The sequence below is a fragment of the Nerophis ophidion genome, linkage group LG14 (assembly GCF_033978795.1).
Source record: "Nerophis ophidion isolate RoL-2023_Sa linkage group LG14, RoL_Noph_v1.0, whole genome shotgun sequence".
NCBI lineage: Eukaryota > Metazoa > Chordata > Actinopteri > Syngnathiformes > Syngnathidae > Nerophis > Nerophis ophidion.
Window position 1 is genome coordinate 3,160,237 of NC_084624.1, and position 23,321 is coordinate 3,183,557.

The 23,321-nt window shown below is 39.6% G+C and overlaps 1 protein-coding gene across 3 annotated transcripts in view; it reads right to left on the reverse strand.

Moving 5' to 3' along the window:
* The window catches only part of LOC133567965 (piezo-type mechanosensitive ion channel component 2), a 230,989-nt gene that overhangs the window by 160,395 nt on the left and 47,273 nt on the right, over nucleotides 1-23,321 (reverse strand). For all 3 annotated transcript variants that reach the window (XM_061919617.1, XM_061919616.1, XM_061919618.1), the window contains exon 4: nucleotides 15,778-15,903. In XM_061919617.1, coding sequence (XP_061775601.1) covers nucleotides 15,778-15,903 — 126 coding nt within the window. The remainder of the gene's footprint in view (nucleotides 1-15,777; nucleotides 15,904-23,321) is intronic.

The following is a 23,321-nucleotide window of genomic DNA, read 5'->3' on the forward strand; positions in this document are numbered from 1 at the left end:
ATCTTGAACGGGTTTGTGCTGTAAACAAAAATGTTGCTGTACTTGTGCAATGACAATAAAGACCTACCCACCTAACTAAACATTTTGGAGTTGAAGCAGATGTTAAATACGCCCGGCATAAGCACGCCATCTTTCCTGCACCCTGCGTTCCGACTGCTTGAAGTGTTCCTGAACGTCACTCTGCAGCAGCGGGACGTTTCCAGCTATTCAGGAGGCCGGGACAAACAGCCTTTGTTGTGCGGCCAGACCAAACACAGCAGTAGCGACATATTTATGCCTCCTTGGTGAGGAGGGCCTGCTCGGTTTATTGGGCGACTAATTGGGAGGTGAACTGCTTCAAGTGTGTGCTTTATGGAGCATGTGACAACGCTCAGGAGACTGCACTTGATACACTTAAAAAGTACATATTTGATTTGTTTTAGAATGAGTGGCTTAGCAGTGATGGGCAGGAACAAGCTACAGTTGTAGTCAAACGTTTACATACACTTGTAAAGAACAATGTCATGGCTGTCTTGAGTTTCCAATCATTTCTACAACTCTTATTTTTTTTGTGATGGAGTAAACAGCTCAATTCTTGTTTCATCTGACATCACATGGACAAATATAAGACCTTCTGGAGGAAAGTTCTGTGGTCAGATGAAACAAATACGAAGCTGTTTGGCCACAATACTCAGCAATATGTTTGGAGGAGACAAGGTGAAGCCTTTAATTCCAGGAACACCACACCTACCGTCAAGCATGGTGGTGGTAGTATTATGCTCTGGGCCTGTTTTGCTGCCAATTGAACTGGTGCTTTACAGGGAGTAAATGGGACAATGACAAAGGAGGATTACCCTCCAAATTCTTCAGGACAACCTCAAAACATCAGCCCGCAGGTTGGGTCTTGGGCACAGTTGGGTGTTCCAACAGGACAATGACCCCAGACACACGTAAAAAGTGGTAAAGGAATGGCTAAATCAGGTTAAAATTAAGGTTTTAGAATGGCCTTCACAATGTCCTGACTTAAACGTGTGGACAATGCTGAGGAAACAAGTCAATTTTAGAAAATCAACAAATGGCTACTGACAAAGATAGATATCTATATTTAAAAGTTATTTATTTTCTTTAGTCATATTTGAAATAGCTAGTGTTCCATCTTGTACTCTTTTTATCTTTTTTTTTTATCTCATGACCGATGGTACACTGTAGACTACCTTGAGCTTGAAATGCAGGAGTAGCAATACTCCTTCCAGCTGAGGAAAACAATAGATATGGTTATTAATATTCATTCTGAAACTGGGCGATGCAAATTGAATGTGTTGTTTTTAGGTTGGTCTCTCCAAAGCTTTGGAATAACTTGCAAGATTCCTATTCTGTTCTGGGTGTTCATTTAAAATCAGCTTCTTTGTCATGAAAAGAATTTGGGATTGACCAGCAACTTAAATTCCCTCGGAGGAACATCTGGTCCGAACGCAACACTACCAAAACTGCCCTTTTTCCTGCTCAGTGACCTAGTGGTTGGAGTGTCCGCCCTGAGATCAGTAGGTCGTGAGTTCAAACCCCAGCTGAGTCATACCAAAGACTATAAAAATGGGAGCCATTACCTCTCCGCTTGGCACTCTGCATCAAGGGTTAGAATTGGGGGTTTAATCACAAAATATTATTCCTGGGCGTGGCCACTATTGCTGCTCACTGCTCTCCTCACCTCCCAGGAGGTGATCAAGGGTAATGGGTCAAATGCAGAGAATAATTTCGCCACACTTAGTGTGTGTGTGTGACAATCATTGGTACTTTAACATTATTGCAGTGCAACTTGCCAAAGGACATGTAAGCAAATATTAACATTGCTGTCCGTATACTTTTGACCCAGCAGATTTGCTCACATTTTCAGTAGACACATAATAAATTCATAAAAGAACCAAAATTCATGAATGTTTTTTGTGACCAACAAGTATGTGCTCCAATCACCATCACAAAAAAAAAAAAAAAAAAAAAAAAAGAGTTGTAGAAATGATTGGAAACTCAAGGCAGCCATGACATTATGTTCTTTACAACTTTTGACCACGACTATATCACCTGGAAGGTGAAATGTTACTTTATCTAAACATATTTTGTCGTGAGATCGACAGGCGGATCGGTGCGACGTCTTCAGTAATGCGGACGCTGTGTCGATCCCTTGAGGTGAAGAAGGAGCTGAGCCGGAAGGCAAAGCTCTCAATTTACCCGTCGATCTACGTTCCCATCCTCACCTATGGTCATGAGCTTTGGGTCATGACCGAAAGGACAAGATCACGGGTACAAGCGGCCCAAATGAGTTTGGGTCTCTCCCTTAGAGATAGGGTGAGAAGCTCTGCCATCCGGGAGGAACTCAAAGTAAAGCCGCTGCTCCTCCACATGGAGAGGAGCCAGATGAGGTGGTTCGGGCATCTGGTCAGGATGCCACCCGAACGCCTCCCTAGGGAGGTGTTTAGGGCACGTCCAACCGGTAGGAGGCCACGGAGAAGACCCAGGACACGTTGGGACGACTATGTCTCCCGGCTGGCCTGAGAACACCTCGGGATCCCCCAAGAAGAGCTGGACGAAGTGGCTGGGGAGAGGAAGGTCTGGGCTTCCCTCGGATAAGTGGAAGAAGAAGGATGGATGGATTGTAGTAAAGACACACAATCAAACAAAAACACTGACCGAAGTTGAACATGGATGAAATGAGGAGTTGCTTCAAGGAATCGTTTGACGACATTCAACCAACAAATTGAGCAAACAACACGATCAAACATGTGCTAGTAGCCCACAAACTCCCACCCAAATAAACGCTCCAAGTCAAGCCTCCCACGGAGTCGAACTAGCAACAATGATTGATCACGACAAAGCCTCCAGCCTGAGGAAATCATTTAAGAGCAAAAGTGCTTCGCCCCCAAAATAATCTAATGAAAATGTTCGGAGGCTTCCAGGAAAGCCCGAAAACTCCATTAGGAGATTATCTTGAGAGATGCGATGCAGTTACTCAGTGTAATTAACAAATGTCGCTCATGAAAAATTAACACTCACCACTAGATCTCTCTTCTTTTTTTTTAAACAATTGATTATTGGATATTTGACTTCCACAGTCTAGAACTTCAATTGAAGACATGTCAACACATGTGTACTCCAGCTGAAGACTATTAGATGAGCTCCTTAGAAGCCACAAGGTCATCCCTCCCGTGAAGTTTTTCTCAGACTAAATGAGTATTCTTCCTTCCTGTCCTGTGCAGGGACTGTCCTAAGCTTCTATGGGCAGAGAGCAATCCCCCCCCCCCCAATTAATATGAATGTAAGTGTTTAACAATCTCTTTTTTTTATTCATTTCTCATGGGATTTTCATCTTTCCAACGTCGAAACCAGTGTCTTTCCCAACCTTTTTTGAGCCGAGGCACATTTTTTGCCTTAAAAAAAAATGCGGAGGCACACCACCAGCAGAAATCATTAAAAAACTAAACCCAGTTGACAGTAAAAAGTAATTGTCGAAATTATTGGAAATGACTTTAAACCAGGCCTTGTCACGACTTGGACTACGAGGTGGTTGTTTTCCCGAGATGCAAGTGAACTTGGACCGGAGATGGCGTGATGGTAAAAAAATCTTTTTATTTTGACACTATAACTAAAAAACACAGGAACAAACAAAAGGCGCGCACAATGGCAGGGAACAAACTTGACTATGAAAACAATACTTGCACAAAGGCAAAACTATGGTCGTAAAACAAAAACTAGCACTATGGCATGAATAACAAAAAACTTACTTAGAACAAGAAAGTAACCTGGATCATCGGCATGGAAGGCATACAAGGTGGTAGACGGTGAGATTGCCAGGACGAACAACAGAAACAGACAGGCTTAAATAGCAGTGACATGATAAGTGAACCGATTGTAGCTGAGATAGGCGCCAGTGCCCCCCGCGACCCCGAAAGGGAATAAGCGGTAGAAAATGGATGGATGGATGGATGGATGATAAGTGAAAACAGGTGTGCGAGTGCAAAGCGTGAGACAGGTGAAAACTAATGGGTAGTCATGGTAACAAAACAAACCAGGAAGTGCCAAAACAGGAACTGAGTGTCCAAAAAACAAAACAATCACACAGACATGACAGGCCTGGGCAATTATTTTGACTCGGGGCCAAATTTAAAAAAAGAAAAAAAAGTGTCTGGTGGCCAGTATATCTATTTTTAGGAACACTGATACAAAACCTCACAATAATGTCTGATTGAATGCTACAAAATGTTATGACGGATCGCCTTAAAAAATTGAATTTTACATTTTTCTATGAAGGATAAAATACTGAATATTGACCAAATATGAACATTACAACCCCTTTCGATCGACATAACCAGCTTTTATGCTAGCATTTTAGCTCATTTTTATGGTTTCAACTCTAGGCCAGAGGTTTACAGCACCGATTAACAGGCTCATTAAAATTGGCATGGGAATTTTGTAGTTACTATAATAATTAAAAAGTTAATTATTAAAAATTTGAGGCTCAGTAGCATCTATGAACATTAAGAAAAATGTTCAAAATAAAACCATCTTTTATCATCACCTATTTTCCTAGTGAGTGTAAATGTAATTCTAATGTTAGCATGTTAAAATTTGATGCTAACATTTTTGCTAATTGTATTTGTTTCAACCTAAAGATTATGGCTTTCGATACTTAAAAAGTACTTAAAAAACTTTTCCTATGTTGTCATGCTAACATTAGCATGCTAATGTTATATGCCAGCATTTTTACTATTTTTTTTCATTACAACTTAAAAATCATGGCTTTTGAATTTTTTCTTGATGCCATCTTAAAAAGTATACAAACTTTTTTTGTTATGTAAACGTAAACATGCTAACCTTTTTACTTGCATTTTAGCTCATTTTTATTGTTTCAACTCAGTCCAGAGGTTTACAGCACCGATTAACAGGCCCATCAAAATTGGCATGGGAATTTTGTAGTTACTATAATTATTAAAAAGTTAATTATTAAAAATTTGAGGCTCAGTAGCACCTATGAACATTAAGAAAAATGTTCAAAATAAAACCATCTTTTATCATCACCCATTTTCCTAGTGAGTGTAAATGTAATTCTAATGTTAGCATGTTAAAATTTGATGCTAACATTTTTGCTAATTGTATTTGTTTCAACCTAAAGATTATGGCTTTCGATACTTAAAAAGTACTTAAAAAACTGTTCCTATGTTGTCATGCTAACATTAGCATGCTAATGTTATATGCCAGCATTTTTACTATTTTTTTTCATTACAACTTAAAAATCATGGCTTTTGAATTTTTTCTTGATGCCATCTTAAAAAGTATACAAACTTTTTTTGTTATGTAAACGTAAACATGCTAACCTTTTTACTTGCATTTTAGCTCATTTTTATTGTTTCAACTCAGTCCAGAGGTTTACAGCACCGATTAACAGGCCCAACAAAATTGGCATGGGAATTTTGTAGTTACTATAATTATTAAAAATTTGAAGCTCAATGGGGCCTATGAAAACTAGGAAAACTATTCAAAATAAAAGCATCCTTTATTAACTAATCATTTATTATCACCCATGTTCCTAGTCAGTGTAAACGGAACGTAAATAAATAGTTTTGGTTTTAATTTCAGTTTTGTCGACCAGTCAGAGGGCACGTCCAGATAAAGCTACTTAAGTGTCTCACAGTATTTCCAAAACAAAACATCTGCAAACCCCTCAACGCCCAGGTGTTATTATCTGATATGAGCTCACACAGCAAGAATGTCAAGAGGTTAAGTTTGGATGAGATGTGAGGGAGAGAATCAGCAGTGGAAGCTGCAAAAAGCACTTTTGTACTGCTTGGCCTGCGTCACAAAAGCAGGCGAAACAAAAACAAAGAAAGATATGAAAAAAAAAAATTGCAATGGCAAGCGTAAACCTCCTTAAGCCCCGCCCATGGGTGGAGTCATCGCTCGACACAATCGCAGGAAAATGAACCGAAAAAAAGTGACAGTTGCAACATGATAAGACGTCCCCGCTTTCTGCTGGAGCCAACTCCACCCATCGTCTTGGTCAGTTTACACACCAGCCCAAGAAACTATTTGTAAACACAGTCCGCCTCCACATGTGCAGTCAGCACATACAAACATCAACAAAACTCACCTTTGTGCATTCAGGCACATCATTAAAAGTTTGGTGGACAAAATGAGACAGAAAAAGAAGTGGCATAAAACACGTCTTAGAAAGTCGGAGAAAGTTATGAATGTAAACAAACTACGGTGAGTTCAAGGACCGCCAAAATGAGTAGGACAAAACGGTGCTCGCCAATTACTGGAATCAGCGAAACATGTTTAATATAAACAGTGTGCTTTATAACAATTAGGGAGGTTTGTGTCATGTTTGTCCTCCTACAGAAACAGCAGGGGTGTCCAAACTTTTTCCACTGAGGGCCGCGCACTGAAAAATCAAAGCAAGCGGGGGCCATTTTCATATTTTTTATTTTAATAACCAATGCAATATATACATATATAAATATATATAAAATATACATTTAGGCCTCCACTCAGTTATGATCCCGGGGACCCCAAAGAGTTTAGGTCCAAAAAAATTTTTAAATGTGTCATTATTCAGTATTACTATTTTCTTTATTATTCAAGTTTTAAATCTCCAGATCAACATTAGGAAAAAAAATTGAAAAAACAGCTCCCTCCATCAGTGTGTGAATGTGGAAGTAGTGTCAAAGCGCTTTGAGTACCTTGAAGGTAGAAAAGTGCTATACAAGTACAACCCATTTACCAAAATATGCAATATTTTCACACAATAACTTTTTTAGGTGAAATATTTGAGATTATATAATAACTGGAGCCTTAATTTTGGATTTTGATGTATTATTATTTTTTGCGCTATGACACTTAAAAACAAATAACACTAAAATAATTGGGGATCCAAAAGTGTCCTACTCAAAGTGTTGAAAAATTATACATTTTTTTTACTGTTTACTTTTAGCACAATTATCTCGAGATTAACTTCAGATATATCCGTCAATTTTAAGTTTTTATTGTTGTTCACGAGTGGGGGAAGAGTGGATGGTGAGATCGACAGGCGGATCGGTGCGCCGTCTTCAGTAATGCGGACGTTGTATCGATCCGTTGTGGTGAAAAAGGAGCTGAGCCGGAAGGCAAAGCTCTCAATTTACCGCTCGATCTACGTTCCCTTCCTCACCTATTGTCATGAGCTTTGGGTCATGACCGAAAGGACAGGATCACGGGTACAAGCGGCCCAAATGAGTTTGGGTCTCTCCCTTAGAGATAGGGTGAGAAGCTCTGTCATCCGGGAGGAACTCAAAGTAAAGCCGCTGCTCCTCCACATGGAGAGGAGACAGATGAGGTGGTTCGGGCATCTGGTCAGGATGCCACCCGAACGCCTCCCTAGGGAGGTGTTTAGGGCACGTCCAACCGGTAGGAGGCCACGGGGAAGACCCAGGACACGTTGGGAAGACTATGTCTCCCGGCTGGCCTGGGAACGCCTCGGGATCCCCCGGGAAGAGCTGGACCAAGTGGCTGGGGAGAGGGAAGTCTGGGCTTCCCTGCTTAGGCTGTTGCCCCCGCGACCCGACCTCGGATAAGCGGAAGATGATGGATGGATTGTTGTCTATGTTTTTTGTTTGTTTTAGGCCCTTCTTTAAAAAAAACAGCTAAGTTTTTTAAAAATGATTCCCGGGCGTGGCACCGCTGCTGCCCACTGCTCCCCTCACCTCCCGGGGGGTGATCAAGGGTGATGGGTCAAATGCAGAGAATCATTTTGCCACATGTAGTGTGTGTGTGACAATCATTGCTACTTTAACTTTACATGGCAAAACACAAAATATGCAACATTTCCCCCAAAAAAATATCTCAAAGTGGATGTAGCTGGGATAGGCGCCAGCGCCCCCCGCGACCCCGAAAGGGAATAAGCGGTAGAAAATGGATGGATGGATGGATAATTTAATGTGACGTAATTGAAGCCTTGAATAGGTCCTTGAATTTTGATTGATTGTTATTTTTTTAAAGAAAGAAACAGCCTGCATGGCAGCTTTGTGTTATTAAAGCATTGCAACATTTTTTTGTCACATTTCACATTTTTGCTCTTTTATACCACTTTTTATGTTTTTTATTTTTTTCCAATTGAATTCTTAAAAAGTGCCGTGGGGTCGTTAAAAAATGACCCTCGGGCCGTACTTTGGACACCCCTGTCCTACAGAAACCATATTAAAGCAAAAAATAATTTTTTATATTTTTCCCCTCATCTTTTTCCATTTTTCATACATTTTTGAAAAAGCTCCAGAGAGCCACTAGGGCGGCGCTAAAGAGCGGCGGGTTGCCAAGCCCCGACCGAGACGGATGACTCTTGAGGCGAGTGAGCAGTCAATGACCTGAGCTGGCCAGGCTGCCCTCTGTCAGACGTGACTCTGTCTTCCGCTCCAACGGCGTGTTTGGCTGACGTGTGGAGAAGGAAATGATAGAAACCTTTCCGGAGGGGGAGAAGGAGGGCTTCTTGTTTACGCTGTACTGCCGAAAGGAAAAGGGTGTCAGGGGGATGAATACCAGATTTAGAAACTTTAGATAAAGAAGGCATCGACTCGAAATGCAGGAAATGGTCAAGAAACAGATAAAGGCTGCAAAACCAAGGAATCTCTCCCCCCCCCCCCCCCCTCATACCATAAAAGACAATTCTAGCTGCCAAACTAGGAAATTCTTCATTCATATCAGAACATTCTCTTACTAATGTCACCATTTTTGCTTGGAATTAGGGCTGGGCGATATGTTGATATACTCCATATATGGCGGGTTTGTCTCTGTGCGATACAGAAAATGAGTATATTGTGATATTCGAGTATACGTTCTCACGCAGTTGCTTTTAGCTGCGGGCATTACACTACAGGCTCTTCTCACTCTTTCTTGTCTCTCCTTCTCACAGAGAAGGAGAGACAAGAAAGTGCAAAGAAAGTGCAGGAAAATCAGTGGTATTTAGTGAGGTAAGATGAATTAAATACGACGACAGTTCATAGCTCCTGACAAATTAATTGCACTGAGTGGAGTGGATCACCACTCCAAGATGGCCGCCCTGCGTCTCGTCAGCACCAGTAGGCAGTAGCGCTCCATGCTGTGTACTCTTATGTTTATGCTAATAACCTGTATACTGTACAACCTATTGTTTACATGTATTTTGGGTGCCAATGTCAGCTGTGAGTCACTAAATCAGAATTAGGCATTTGGAATTGCAGTGTAATTCCAAGTAGGGCTGGGAGATATGGACTTTTTTTAATATCTCAATATTTTTAAGCCGTGTCACGATACACGATATATATCTCGATATTTAGCCTTAGCCTTGAATGAACACTTGATGCATATAATGACAGCAGTATGATGATTCTATGTGTCTACATTCAAACATTCTTCTTCATACTGCATTAATATATGCTACTTTTAAACTTTCATGCAGAGAGGGAAATCACAACTAAGTCAATTGACCAAAACTGTATTTATTAAACAGTTATTAAGCAGTGGCACAAACATTCATGTCATTTCAAAACAGAAAGTGCAAGATTGTCAGAGACATTTTAAAACAGGCTATTAGTGCACTTTTGTGCATGATGTCACTAAGATGACATATCAAAACAACACTAAATTAAAGTACACCTTTTGTACAGAATGTCACAATAGCTAAAAACAAATAAATTGCTTTTTTGTGCATGATGTCACACAAGATATTTCAATAACTGTCAAATAAAAATGAGCTGCATAATAGGAAATCAAATCACTATGTGGTAGGTTCCTGCAGATGTTATCTCCTTCTGTTGACTATTTTTTGTCATACGGTGTTAATCTGGAAGTGTTTGCCTTGGCATTTCGATGGTGAGGGCGTGTGGCACCGAATGGAGATGTTGACATGCGGAGTAGGCACTCTTCATTCTCAAGCAGGTGACTTTTCAAATGATGCTACATATTAGCAGTAATGCTACTTTTTGTAGCAACGCTTTTGCTGCATACTTGACAAATTGCGGTTGTCTGTTCGACATCTTCCCGCTTGAAGCCAAACCACCGCCGGACGATGGACCCCCTGCTGTTTTTATTGGGAATTAATTCTTCCTTCATTTGTTACCAGATTGGCACCTTCGTTCTCTTGTATTACCACTCCGCTAGCACCACAGCTAACGTTAGCCATGCTGCTACCTCTCTGCTCCGCGAGGGCGTATACGTATGTGACGTATGTAAGAAGGTGCGGTTGCTGTCTGTGAGAAGGAGAGACAGGAAAGAGAGGAGCCTGTAGTGTAATGCCTGCAGCTAAAAGCAACTGTGTGAGAACGTATACTCGAATATCACAATATAGTCATTTTCTATATCGCACAGAAACAAACCCTATATCGAATATATTGATATATCGCCCAGCCCTACAGCGCACCTTCTTACATACGTCACATACTGTCGTGCGTGCAATATGACATTGCACATGACACGCCCTCGCGGAGCAGAGAGGTAGCGACACGGGTTACATTAGCTGTGGTGCTACGAGAGAAAGAAGGTGCAAATCTGGTAACAAATGAAGGAAGAATTAATTCCTAACAAAAACAGCAGGGGGTCCATCGTCTGGCGGTGGTTTGGCTTCAAGTGGGAATATGTTGGATGGACAACCTATAATGTCAAGTATGCAGCAAAAGCGTTGCTACAAAAAGCAGCATCATTTGAAAAGTCACCCGCTAGAGAAAAAGGAGTTTGTGAAACTGTGCATGTCAACATCTCTGTTCGGTGCTCACACACAAAAAACCAAAGCAACCATTCCCACATCAACACCGTTTGAAAAAAATTGTCAACAACAGAAGGAGATAAAGTCCACAGGAACCTACCACATAGTGAAGGACATACACTTATTTCCTATTATGCAGCTGATTTTTTTTTTTAAGTTATTGAAATATCTTGTGTGACATCATGCACTGAAGTGCACTTTATTTGTTTTAAACTATTGTAGTGGCGTTCTGTACAAAAGGTGTACTTTAATTTAGTGTTGTTTTGATATGTCATCTTAGTGACATCATGCACCAAAGTGCACTAATAGCTTGTTTTAAAATGTCTGACAATCTTGCACTTTGTTTTGGAAATGACATGAATGTTTGTGCCACTGCTTAATAACTGTTTAATAAATACACTTTTGGTAAATTGACATAATTGTGATTTCCCTCTCTGCATGAAAGTTTAAAAGTAGCATATATGAATGCAGTATGAAGAAGAATGTTTGAATGTAGACACATAGAATCATCATACTGCTGTCATTATATGCATCAAGTGTTCATTCAAGGCTAAGGCTAAATATCGAGATATATATCGTGTATTGTGACACGGCTTAAAAATATTGAGATATTAAAAAAAGTCCATATCTCCCAGCCCTACTTGGAATTACACTGCAATTCCAAATGCCTAATTCTGATTTAGTGACTCACATCTGACATTGGCACCCAAAATACATGTAAACAATAGGTTGTACAGTATACAGGTTATTAGCATGGACATCTTATAAGAGTACACAGCATGGAGCGCTACTGCCTACTGGTGCTGACGAGACGCAGGGCGGCCATCTTGGAGTGGTGATCCACTCCACTCAGTGCAATTAATTTGTCAGGAGCAATGAACTGTCGGCGTATTTAATTCATTTTACCTCACTAAATGCCACTGATTTTCCCGCGCTTTTTTTGGCATACGTGTAGCTATGATAAAAGACATGTTTTGGCGTGTTTTATTATTAATAGTTGGTAATAGCATATTCTTATATGCTATAAGTGACCAGACGTCCAAGATCAAAACTGGGAATATAATCCCAGAGAAGGGGGGAAAAAAACGATCAACTATTTTTAAATTGAAGAAACAATATGATTAGGTTATATATACATGCATACAGTATATCCTACATAAACAATGTATGAATACATAACATATCTATATATCTTAGGGACCTAATGACTGTATCTCTGTTGCTGCAGCAGCAGAGAGTTTATTCTGTCTGCACACTTGCTATTGATATTTTGTATTACATTCTTCCCTTAAAATGTCATCCTTTCCAAATATAACGGTGAATAAGGAAATAATACAAAATGTTAGTGAATATCATTACTTGGGTGTCATTTTAGACCCAACACTTGGCTTTAAAAAACAGATGTGGCAGAGTCTTAAATACAACATAAAAACGTTCAAATGTCCTCATCACCACTTCAAGATGGCGGCCGAATTTCTCGCGTCACAGCAGCCAATGCTGAGTCTACTTCTAAGATGTCTATGGGTATTGATATAGTACCACGATACTAATGAATCATATTCGGTACTATACCGCCTATGAAAAGTACCGGTTCTGCAACATCAAAGTATATATTGATGCTTACATAGGTCGTGTGATAATGTTCCCCTTTAAGATTTATGACACATTTTTATTTTTCCATTGCATTTGGTATGGTCAGTACTGCCTAGTTTCTCTTGTTGTATTCTTGTTTTACTGTTATTTTTTATTCTCATTGTTGCTTTTTATTTTTATTGTTGTTGTAATATTTTCTATTTTCCATCTATACCCACATTATTTACTTTTTTAAATTCAATCTCAATTCTGTACACTGCTGGTGAAATTTTAATTTTTCGGAAGGAACTCTTCTGAAGGAATCAATAAAGTACTATCTATCTATCTACGTATTTGCACTTTTGTTGCTGTATGTCAATGTGGCGCCGCTGAAGTGGCTCCTTTGTGTCCTTGGTCTTTATTGTCATTACACAAGTCCAACAAAATGTTTTCAGCACAAACCCGATTAAGATTAAACAAAGAAATGTTGTACAGGGTTACAGAACATGAATGCTGATGGGTCGACACTCACTGTGCTCTGTAGAAGGGGGGAAAATGTGAAAGCTATGGGAGGATGACTTAAAAAAAAAAAAAAAAAAAAGTTGTTCTCTTAAATGCTTCCCCCTTGTTTTTATGTGTTTTTCCTTTTGGTGTCAATCCCTCCAGAACACAACAACTTTCCTGACTTTGGAGCTACTTTTAATACTTTGTGAACTTTTTGAATCTGCACTAGAACCATGTGCACCTCTTTTGTACCATGTTTACATCACATTTAATGGCCTACATCCCACTAATGTACCTTATTAAATGGCCTGTGCACCCACAATATACACTATATTGCCAAAAGTATTTGGCCACCTGCCTTGACTCACATATGAACTTGAAGTGGCTTCCCATATTGTTCAATATGACATCAGTCCACCTTTCGCAGCTATTACAGCTTCAACTCTTCTGGGAAGGCTGTCCACAAGGTTGCGGAGTGTGTTTATAGGAATTTTTTAACCTTCCTTCCAAAAGGATACTTGGTCGAGAAGGCCTGGCACTCAGCCTCCATTCTAATTCATCCCAAAGGTGTTCTGTCAGGACTCTGTGCAGGCCAGTCAAGTTCATCCACACCAGACTCTGTCATCCATATCTTTGCGGACCTTGCTTTGTGGACTGATGTAGAGTCATGTTGGAAGAAGAAGTGGCCCACTTTAAAGTGTTCCGACAAGGTTGAGAGCATGGAATTGTCCAAAATGTTTCGGTATCCTGGAGCTTTCAAAGTTCCTTTCACTGGAACAAAGGGGTAAAGCCCAACTCCTGAAACACCAACCCCACACCATAATTACTTCTACATCAAATTTCACACTCGGCACAATGTCCAAAATGTACCATTGTCCTGGCAACCTCCAAACCCAGGTTGTCCATCAGATTGCCATATGGAAAAGCACGATTCATTAGTCCAGAGAACGCGTCTCCACAGTTCTATAGTCCAGTGGCGACGTGCTTTACATCACTGCCTCCAGCACTTTGCATTGGACTTGATGATGTATGGCTTAGATGCAGCTGCCCGGCCATGGAAACCCATTCCATGAAGCTCCCTGCGTACTGTACGTGGGCTAATTGGAAGGTCACATGAAGTTTGAAGCTCTGTAGCAACTAACTGTGCAGAAAGTCCGGGACTTGTTTGCACTTTGCTCTTCAGCAGCCGCTGACCCCTCTCTGTCAGTTTCTTCGTGGCTGAGTTGCTGTTGTTCCCAAAACTTTTAAATTTTCTTATAATAAAACCGACAGTTGACTTTGGAATATTTAGGAGCGAGGAAATGTCACGACTGGATTTGTTGCACAGGTGGCATCCTATGACAGTTCCAAGCTGGAAATCACTGAGAGCGGCCCGTTCTTTCACAAATGTTTGTAGAAACAGCCTCTGGCCTAAGTGATTGATTTTATAGAGCTGTGGCCGGGCCAAGTGTGTAGGACACCTGATTCTCATCATTTGGAGGGGTGGCCAAATAATTTTGGCAGTATAGTGTATTTGGGGATTAGGCCTTTAATGTCATCTCCATTAACCATGGCTCTTTTTTTCTTCACTGCGTATATGCCGTTTGTGTAGAAGTGTGCTTATTGATGTTGAAAGATATTATCAGCCTGGTCAAATGAACCACATCTTCGGTCCTCTCCAAGGTTTCTCATTGTCATACCCATTGACATCCCACTGGGTTGTGAGTTTTTTCCTTGCCCTTATGTGCATATTTGCCAACCCTCACGGATTTTCCGGGAGACTCCCGAAATTCAGCGCCTCTCCCGAAAACCTCCCAGGACAAATTTTCTCCCGAAAATCTCCCGAAATTCCGGCGGAGCTGGAGGCCACGCCCCATCCAGCTCCATGCGGACCCGAGTGACATGTCGACAGTCTGCTTTCCCACAATATAAACAGCGAGCCTGCCCGATGACGTCATAACTGTAGAATGATGGAGGGCGAGTTGAAGTGAAGTGAATTATATTTATATAGCGCTTTTCTCTAGTGACTCAAAGCGCTTTACATAGTGAAACCCAATATCTAAGTTACATTTAAAGCAGTGTGGGTGGCACTGGGAGCAGGTGGGTAAAGTGTCTTGCCCAAGGACACAACGGCAGTGACTGGGATGGTGGAAGAGGGAATCGAACCTGCAACCCTCAAGTTGCTGGCACGGCCACTCTACCAACCGAGCTATACCGTTCTTGGTTTCTTATGTGCGTTTATTGTTAGGCAGTTTCAATAACGTCCTCCCAGCGCGGTAACAACACACAACAACAGCAGTCACGTTTTCATCTACCGTAAAGCAGTTTGTCTGCTGTAAACAGCAATGTTGTGACACTCTTAAACAGGACAATACTGCCATCTACTGTACATGCATATGTGACAATACTGCCATCTACTGTACATGCATAAGTGACAGTAACATCTACGGCAAGGGTCACCAACCTTTTTGAAAGCAAGAGCTACTTCTTGGGTACTGATTAATGCGAAGGGCTACCAGTTTGATACACAAATACATTTCCAGAAATAGCCAATTTGCTCAATTTACCTTCAACTCTATGTTATTATTAATAAAAAAAATATATTTGTGGAAACACTGATCATCTTAATGATTTCTCACAATATATATTTTTGATGTCATGTTTTAAATAGGTTAAAATACAATCTTCACTTTTCTAGCTGTAAATATACTCCTCCCTCTTAACCACGCCCCCAACCACGCCCCCGTTCCACCCCCGACCACACCCCCACCTCCCGAAATCTGCGGTCTCAAAGTTGGCAAGTATGTTTATGTGAGATCTGAACAGAGGATGTCGTCGTGGCTTGTGCAGCCCTTTGAGACACTTGTGATTTAGGACTATATAAATAAACATTGATTGATTGATTGATTGATTGTACGACGACAATGTCATGGGGCCTGAGAGTGTCTTGGGTTCTACCTTGACAGGCCGAGGCAAGGTGTACTTACAGTTGAAGTCAGATCTGATTGAATTCCCGGCCAGGAGGCTGTTGACGGTGATCTGATAGATGATGTGCAGCAGCAGGAAGGACAAACTGGTAAAGCACAGAGACATCAGCAGACGCCCTGTGTGTCCTGTCGAGGAGGGAGAACAGCGTTTGTGAGGTCGCCATCGCCTTGGAAAGTAGACAGCGAGATAACATGTGCAGTCAATAATGTCATATATGTACACTGATGGCTACTCTTCCTTGACTTAAGACTCATCTTGGTTGTTTTGAGTTTGGCACCACAATGAACACTAAAAAGAGATCTTCTGTATAACTACGGATTTCATACTTTAGCTTGTGGTTCTCCGGCCGAGTCATACCAAAGACTATTAAAATGGGAGCCATTACCTCCCTGCTTGGCACTCAGCATCAAGGGGTTGGAATTGGGGATTAAATCACCATAAATTATACCCGGGCGCGGCTGCCGCTGCTGCTCACTGCTCCCCTCACCTCACCTCCCAGGGGGTGATCAAGTGCGATGGGTCAAATGCAGCGAAATACTTCACCACACCTAGATTGTGTGTGACAATCATTGCTACTTCAAGTTCCATGTTTACCCTGTATAATATATAATGAAAATAATAATAGATTTTATTATGCATTGAGCAAACAACCTCAGAGTGCTACAGTGTATTTAAATAATAATAATGATAATAAAAAGATTTAAAAAAAAAAAACTACAGCCTAATAGCTATAACTAGTATGCACGTATCTATTAAAATGCTTTTTAAAAAAAAGAAAAAAAGGGGGGGGGTTAAGCCTTTTTCAAAAGCATCCACAGGTGCCCTCAGGTGGTCAGGGAGAGTCTTCCACAGACTGGGAACGGCATAGCAGAATGTCTGTTTTTTTATTAATTTATACTAACATGACTCCGGATGACAGCGTGAGGTAGGAGATTATTTACTAATCATATATCATACACCGTACCAAAATGACATACAAACAAAAGAAAAGCATGTCAATCGCACGGCAAGCTAAGGCAAAAACTTAGCACAGGAATCTACAACAGGAATAGACCAATGTAACAATGAAGCCAAGCTGACTGTGGCGAGTAACGTGAGTAAATAGCTCTCTGATTAGTGCTCAAAACCTGGTGAACGTGCCGAGCACTAATCAGAGGCAGGTGGAGGCAATTAGTACCCACGGTGACCAAAACAAACACCCAAAGTGCACAAAACAGGAACTAAGGGAATCCAAAACTAACAGAACATAACTTAACAAAACATGATCCGGACCATGGATCATGAAACAGCCCAATAGCTAGAAGTAGTATGCATGTATCTATAAAAGTCTTTTTTTTAAAGAAGGGTTTTTAAGCCTTTTTCAAAAGCATACACAGTCTGTGGTGCCCTCACGTGGTCAGGGAGAGTGTTCCACAGACTGGGAGCGGCGGAGCAGAAAGCCCGGACTAATGTCTGTTTTTTGTTAGTAACATGACTCGAAAAGTTGTCATTATTTACATTACAAAAACAGTACATAAGTTTCCCATTCATTCATCAAGTAAAGAAAAGGCCAACACAAGTTTAAAAAAAATATGTCTAGATGCAGTAAACATTTCACCTTCCAGGAGATATAGTCGTGGTCAAAAGTGTACGTACACTTGTAAAGAACATTATGTCATGGCTGTCTTGAGTTTCCAATCATTTCCACAACTGTTATGTTATGTGATGTAGTGATTGGAGCACATACTTGTCACAAAAAACATTCATGTTGTTTGGTTCTTTTATGAATTTATTATGTGTTTACTGACAATGTGAGCAAATCTGCAGGGTCAAAAGTATACGGACAGCAACGTTAATATTTGCTTACATGTCCTTTGGCAAGTTGCACTACAATAAGGTGCTTTTAGTAGCCATCCACAAGCTTCTGGCAAGCTTTTGGTTGAATATTTTAACCACTCCTCTTGACAAAATTGGTGGAGTTCAGCTAAAATGTTCTGACATGAACTTGTTTCCTCAGCATTGGCCACACATTTAAGTCAGGACTTTGGGAACGCCATTCTAAAACCTTCATTCTAGCCTGATTTAGCCATTCCTTTACCACTTTTGAGGTGTGTTTGGGGTCATTGTCCTGTTGGAACACCCAACTGTGCCCAAGACCCAACCTGCAGGCTGATCATTTTAGCTTGTCTGGAAGAATTTGGAGGTAATCCTCTTTTTTAATGTGCCATTTATTCTCTGTAAAGCAGCAGTTCCATTGGCAGCAAGAAAGGCCCAGAGCTTAATACTACCATATATGTATCTGTATATATATATATATATATATATATTCATCCATCCATCCATTTTCTACCGCTTATTCCCTTTAGGGGTCGCGTATATATATATATATATATATATATATATATATATATGTATATATATATATATATATATATATATATATGCCTCTGTATATATGTGTGTGTGTGTGTATATATGTATATATACATATATTAATGTAAATATATATATATATATATATATATACACACACACATACATACATACATATATATACACACACATATACTGTATACACAAATATATATATATATATGTATACATAAACACATATATATACAAATATATACACACATATATATACACAGATTATATACATATATACACACACACACACACACACACACATACTGTACATACATATATATACAGTACATATATACATATTTATATATACATATATAGACATACATATATATACACATACATATATACACACATATATATATTTTTATATCTATACATACATATACATGTATGTATGTATGTACATGTATATACATACGTATAAATGTATGTGTATACATACATAAATGTGTATACACAGTACATATATGTTTGCGTATACATACATATATGTACATCAATCAATCAATCAATCAATGTTTACTTATATAACCCTAAATCACTAGTGTCTCAAAGGGCTGCACAAACCACTACGACATCCTCGGTAGGCCCACATAAGGGCAAGGAAAACTCACACCCAGTGGGACATCGGTGACAATAATGACCCAGTGGGACGTCGGTGACAATGATGACTATGAGAACATGATACTGTGGTACTGATGATGCTGATGACTATGAGAACATATGAGAACATGATACTGTGAAAGATCAGTCCATAATGGATCCAACACAGTCGCGAGAGTCCAGTCCAAAGCGGATCCAACACAGCAGCGAGAGTCCCGTTCACAGCGGAGCCAGCAGGAAACCATCCCAAGCGGAGGCTGATCAGCAGCGCAGAGATGTCCCCAGCCGATACACAGGTGAGCAGTACATGGCCACCGGATCGGACCGGACTCCCTCCACAAAGGAGAGTGGGACATAGAAGAAAAAGAAAAGAAACGGCAGATCAACTGGTCTAAAAAGGGAGTCTATTTAAAGGCTAGAGTATACAAATGAGTTTTAAGGTGAGACTTAAATGCTTCTACTGAGGTAGCATCTCGAACTGTTACCGGGAGGGCATTCCAGAGTACTGGAGCCCGAAATGAAAAAGCTCTACAGCCCGCAGACTTTTTTTGGGCTTTGGGGATCACTAATAAGCCGGAGTCCTTTGAACGCAGATTTCTTGCCGGGACATATGGTACAATACAATCGGCAAGATAGGATGGAGCTAGACCGTGTAGTATTTTATACGTAAGTACATGTGTATACATACACTACATGTATGTACAGTATGTGTATAGATATATATACATACATATTTATACATATATGTATGAACATATGCATGTATATGTGTATACATACATATATGTATATACATGTGTATACGTGTATACATATGTGCATACGTATATATATATATATATATATATATATATATATATATATATATATATATACACACATGTATATATATTTGTGTGTATACATGTTTGTGTGTATATATACACATGGGTATATATGTGTATGTATATACATATGTACGTATATATATATATATATATATATATATATATATATATTTCAAGATAGTATGATGATTTAGTTCAATGTTCACCCTGTATTCCTTGAGGATCGAATTAGTTTCCTCTTGAACATAAGACAAGACACACTTCTCAAGATAGATGTAACATTAATAATATCAGTAATATGGATCTCATTAACAAAAATGCCTCAAAACTTTACATCATTGTCCCCAAAAGCGTTATTAGTTAACGAGGTAATTAGAGGCAACATTCTTAGCATCATTGGTCTCAGTGAGACTTGGCTAAAACCAGATGATTTTTTTCTCATCTGGTTTAAGGAGGCGTGTCCTCCCAACTGTATGAGCTCACATGCTGCTCCTCCGTTTAAAAAGGGTGGAGTTGTCGCACTATTCTCCACATGAAAACCTTTTCAAACAAATGCAGTGGACATGTCTCCCCCCCCCAAATGAAGTCACTGATTGTCACTATTTTCCAGAACTGCCTTATTCTCTTGGGCATGGAGTTCATGACAGCTCCTGTCCATTGAATGTATCCCCAAACCAGACCTGGGCAAGGTCAGACCCGGGGGCTGCATGCCTTTAAGCTTTTCAATCTGGCCCGCCGGACATTCCCAAATATATTTTTTACATCTTTAAGATGGAAAGTGTAGCTGCCATTATGATGTGTACTCATGTTTTATATAGTCTTCAACTATACTAAGTCTTTCAATGCTTGGAATCTGCAACTATGGATGATATACTAGTTACTATGGTCATCTAATTAGTTACTATGGTCATCTGAGTTACTATGGTCATCTAATGAGTTACTATGGTCATCTAATGAGTTACTATGGTCATCTAATGAGTTACTATGGTCATCTAATGACTTACTATGGTCATCTAATTAGTTACTATGGTCATCACGCCAAAGTCCAAAATCCAGCCCGCGGGTAGTCCAGACTAAAAAAAAAAAATTGTTATTTATACATTTATTTTTACATCTGTCCTTTATCACCCATCCTTCAATCCATTGTCTACCACTTGTCACTGGGTCTCCTGGGCAGATAAGGCACGCCAGCATCCAAAATGCAGAGAATAGATTCACAACACCTCGTGTTTGGGACTATCATTGGTGCTTTAACGTTAACTTTTAAAATCCGGCCTGTGGGTAGTCCACACTACAAAAAAAAAAATTATAATTCTTTTTTAATCTGTCCCTTTTTGCCCATCCATCAATCCATTTTCTACCGCTTGTTACTGGGTATCCTAGGCAGATACGGGACGCCATCGTCCAAAATCCAGCCCGCAGCTAGTCTCAACTAAAAAAAAAAAAAAGGTATTTATAAAAAAAAAAATGTAATCTGTCCTTTTTCGCCCATCCATAAATACATTTTCTACCGCTTGTAGGGTCTCCCAGGCAGATAAGGCACGCCAGCATCCAAAATGCAGAGAATAATCTCACCACACCTGGTGTGTGTGTGACAATCATTGGTACTTTAACTTTTAAAATCCAGCCCGTGGGTAGTCCCTATTTATATATATATATATATATATATATATATATATATATATATATATATATATATATATATATATATATATATATATAAATTAAAAAAAGCATCTAAAATCCATCCCGCGGTTAGTCCTGACTAAAGAAAAAAAGAAAAAAATGGTATTTATAAAAAATTTTAAATCTGTCCTTTTTCACCCATCCATCAATCCTAGCATGTTGTCAATATTCAGTGTTTTATCCTTCATATTTAATACTGTAAATCCCACATTCTTTATTTTCACGTACATTCTGGGTGTCTCATTCAGTAAAACAAAATAGAATTCCATTCCATCATCACACTTTTTGCGTTCAATCAGACATTGTGCGGTTTTGTATCAGTGTTCTTAAAATAGATATACCGGACCCCCAGACACATTTTTTTTGTCTAAATTTGGCCCACCGAGTCAAAATAATTTCTCAGGCCTACCCTATACAGTCCCCAAACTACAGCCCGCGGGTCAGATACGGCACGCCAGCGTCCAAAAACCAGCCCACGGGTAGTCCCGACTAAAAAAAAAAAAAAAAGTCTTTATTAATTTTTTTTTATCTGTCCTTTTTCGCCTATCCTTCAATGCATTTTCTACCGCTTGTTAATGGGTCTCCTAGCCGCTCAAGAAAATCATATTGTCTAAAAATGCATTTTCCCAGCGGTAACGGCACGTCATCACGCTTTTGCCACAAAGGCGGCAAGTGTGCCATCTTTCAGTCAATTAGTGCACGAAGGGGAAAGGTGGCGAGATTGTTAGGGAAACACAATTTAGACTCAGAGTGTAAAATTTTTAAACAACAGTGGACATATGACTTTTGTTCAGTTTAAGGAAAAGACCTTTTAGATTGTGTGTGTATATATATATATATATATATATATATATATATATATATATATATAGCGTGGTCCGGGTAAAAAGGTTTGGTGACCCCTGCTATACGGTCATAATACAAATTTAATTCTGCCAAATGTTCAGTTTGTTGTGATTTCGATATTGATCAGTCTTTCTCATAGATTGTCTGGTTCCTTTTTGAGGATGAAGCAGCGATTGTTGAGCTTAACAATGTCTTCAGTTTAGGAAACCTCCGAGGGTTCTCTTGGGTTTAAAAGCCGTGACTCAGTTGCAGTTTTAAAAACAAAAAAAATGCCTCAAAATAACTTTCATTCAACCAAAAACACTGCAAACCTTTGTACGGGAGTGGGAAAATGATCTAGAGCCAAATAAACTTTTCCCGAGCCTTTACACCATCATAACTTCTGGTTTACAAGCCTTGTTTTACCCGACTTTGTAACCGCCCAAGAAATCGCGTCGGTATATTAGCACAAATTCTTTGTCGTTTAAGACGCCTGCCGCAGTCTGGTGAGCACATTTCACAAGGTTCGCTTAGGACAGAGGTGTCCAAAGTGCGGCCGGGGGCCATTTGTGGCTTGCAGCTAGTTGTTTAGTGGCCTGCCACACATGCTGGAAATGCTACTGCAAAAATAAATTTCAAAATACACCAAAAAAAAGGTGAGGTCTAACGGGGAAAAGTTGTAATGTTGGCACAAAGCTGCCATGCAGGCAGTTTGTTTTTCTTTATTTTGCTAACATTGCCAATACTAAAAAAAAAAAAGGTAAAAAAAAATAATAATTATACTGAATTATTGACCTATTTAAGGCTCTAATTACTTCAAATATTTCACTTTATAATGTTTTATGTGGACAATATTATGTGCATACACTGTGGTTGCCATATAAAACAGTGTTTTCTTTGACAAAAGAGCATAAAACAAACAAATACTTCAAACGTAAAATCAACAGATACAGTGGAGCAAACAAGTATTTAGTCAGCCAGCGATTGTGCAAGTTCTCCCACTTCAAATGATGACAGAGGTCTGTCATTTTCATCATAGGTACACTTCAACTGTGAGAGACAGAATGTGGGGAAAAAATCCAGGAATTCACATTGTAGGAATTTTAAATAATTTATTTGTAAATGATGGTGGAAAATAAGTATTTGGTCAAGCATTCAAAGCTCTCACTGATGGAAGGAGGTTTTGGCTCCAAATC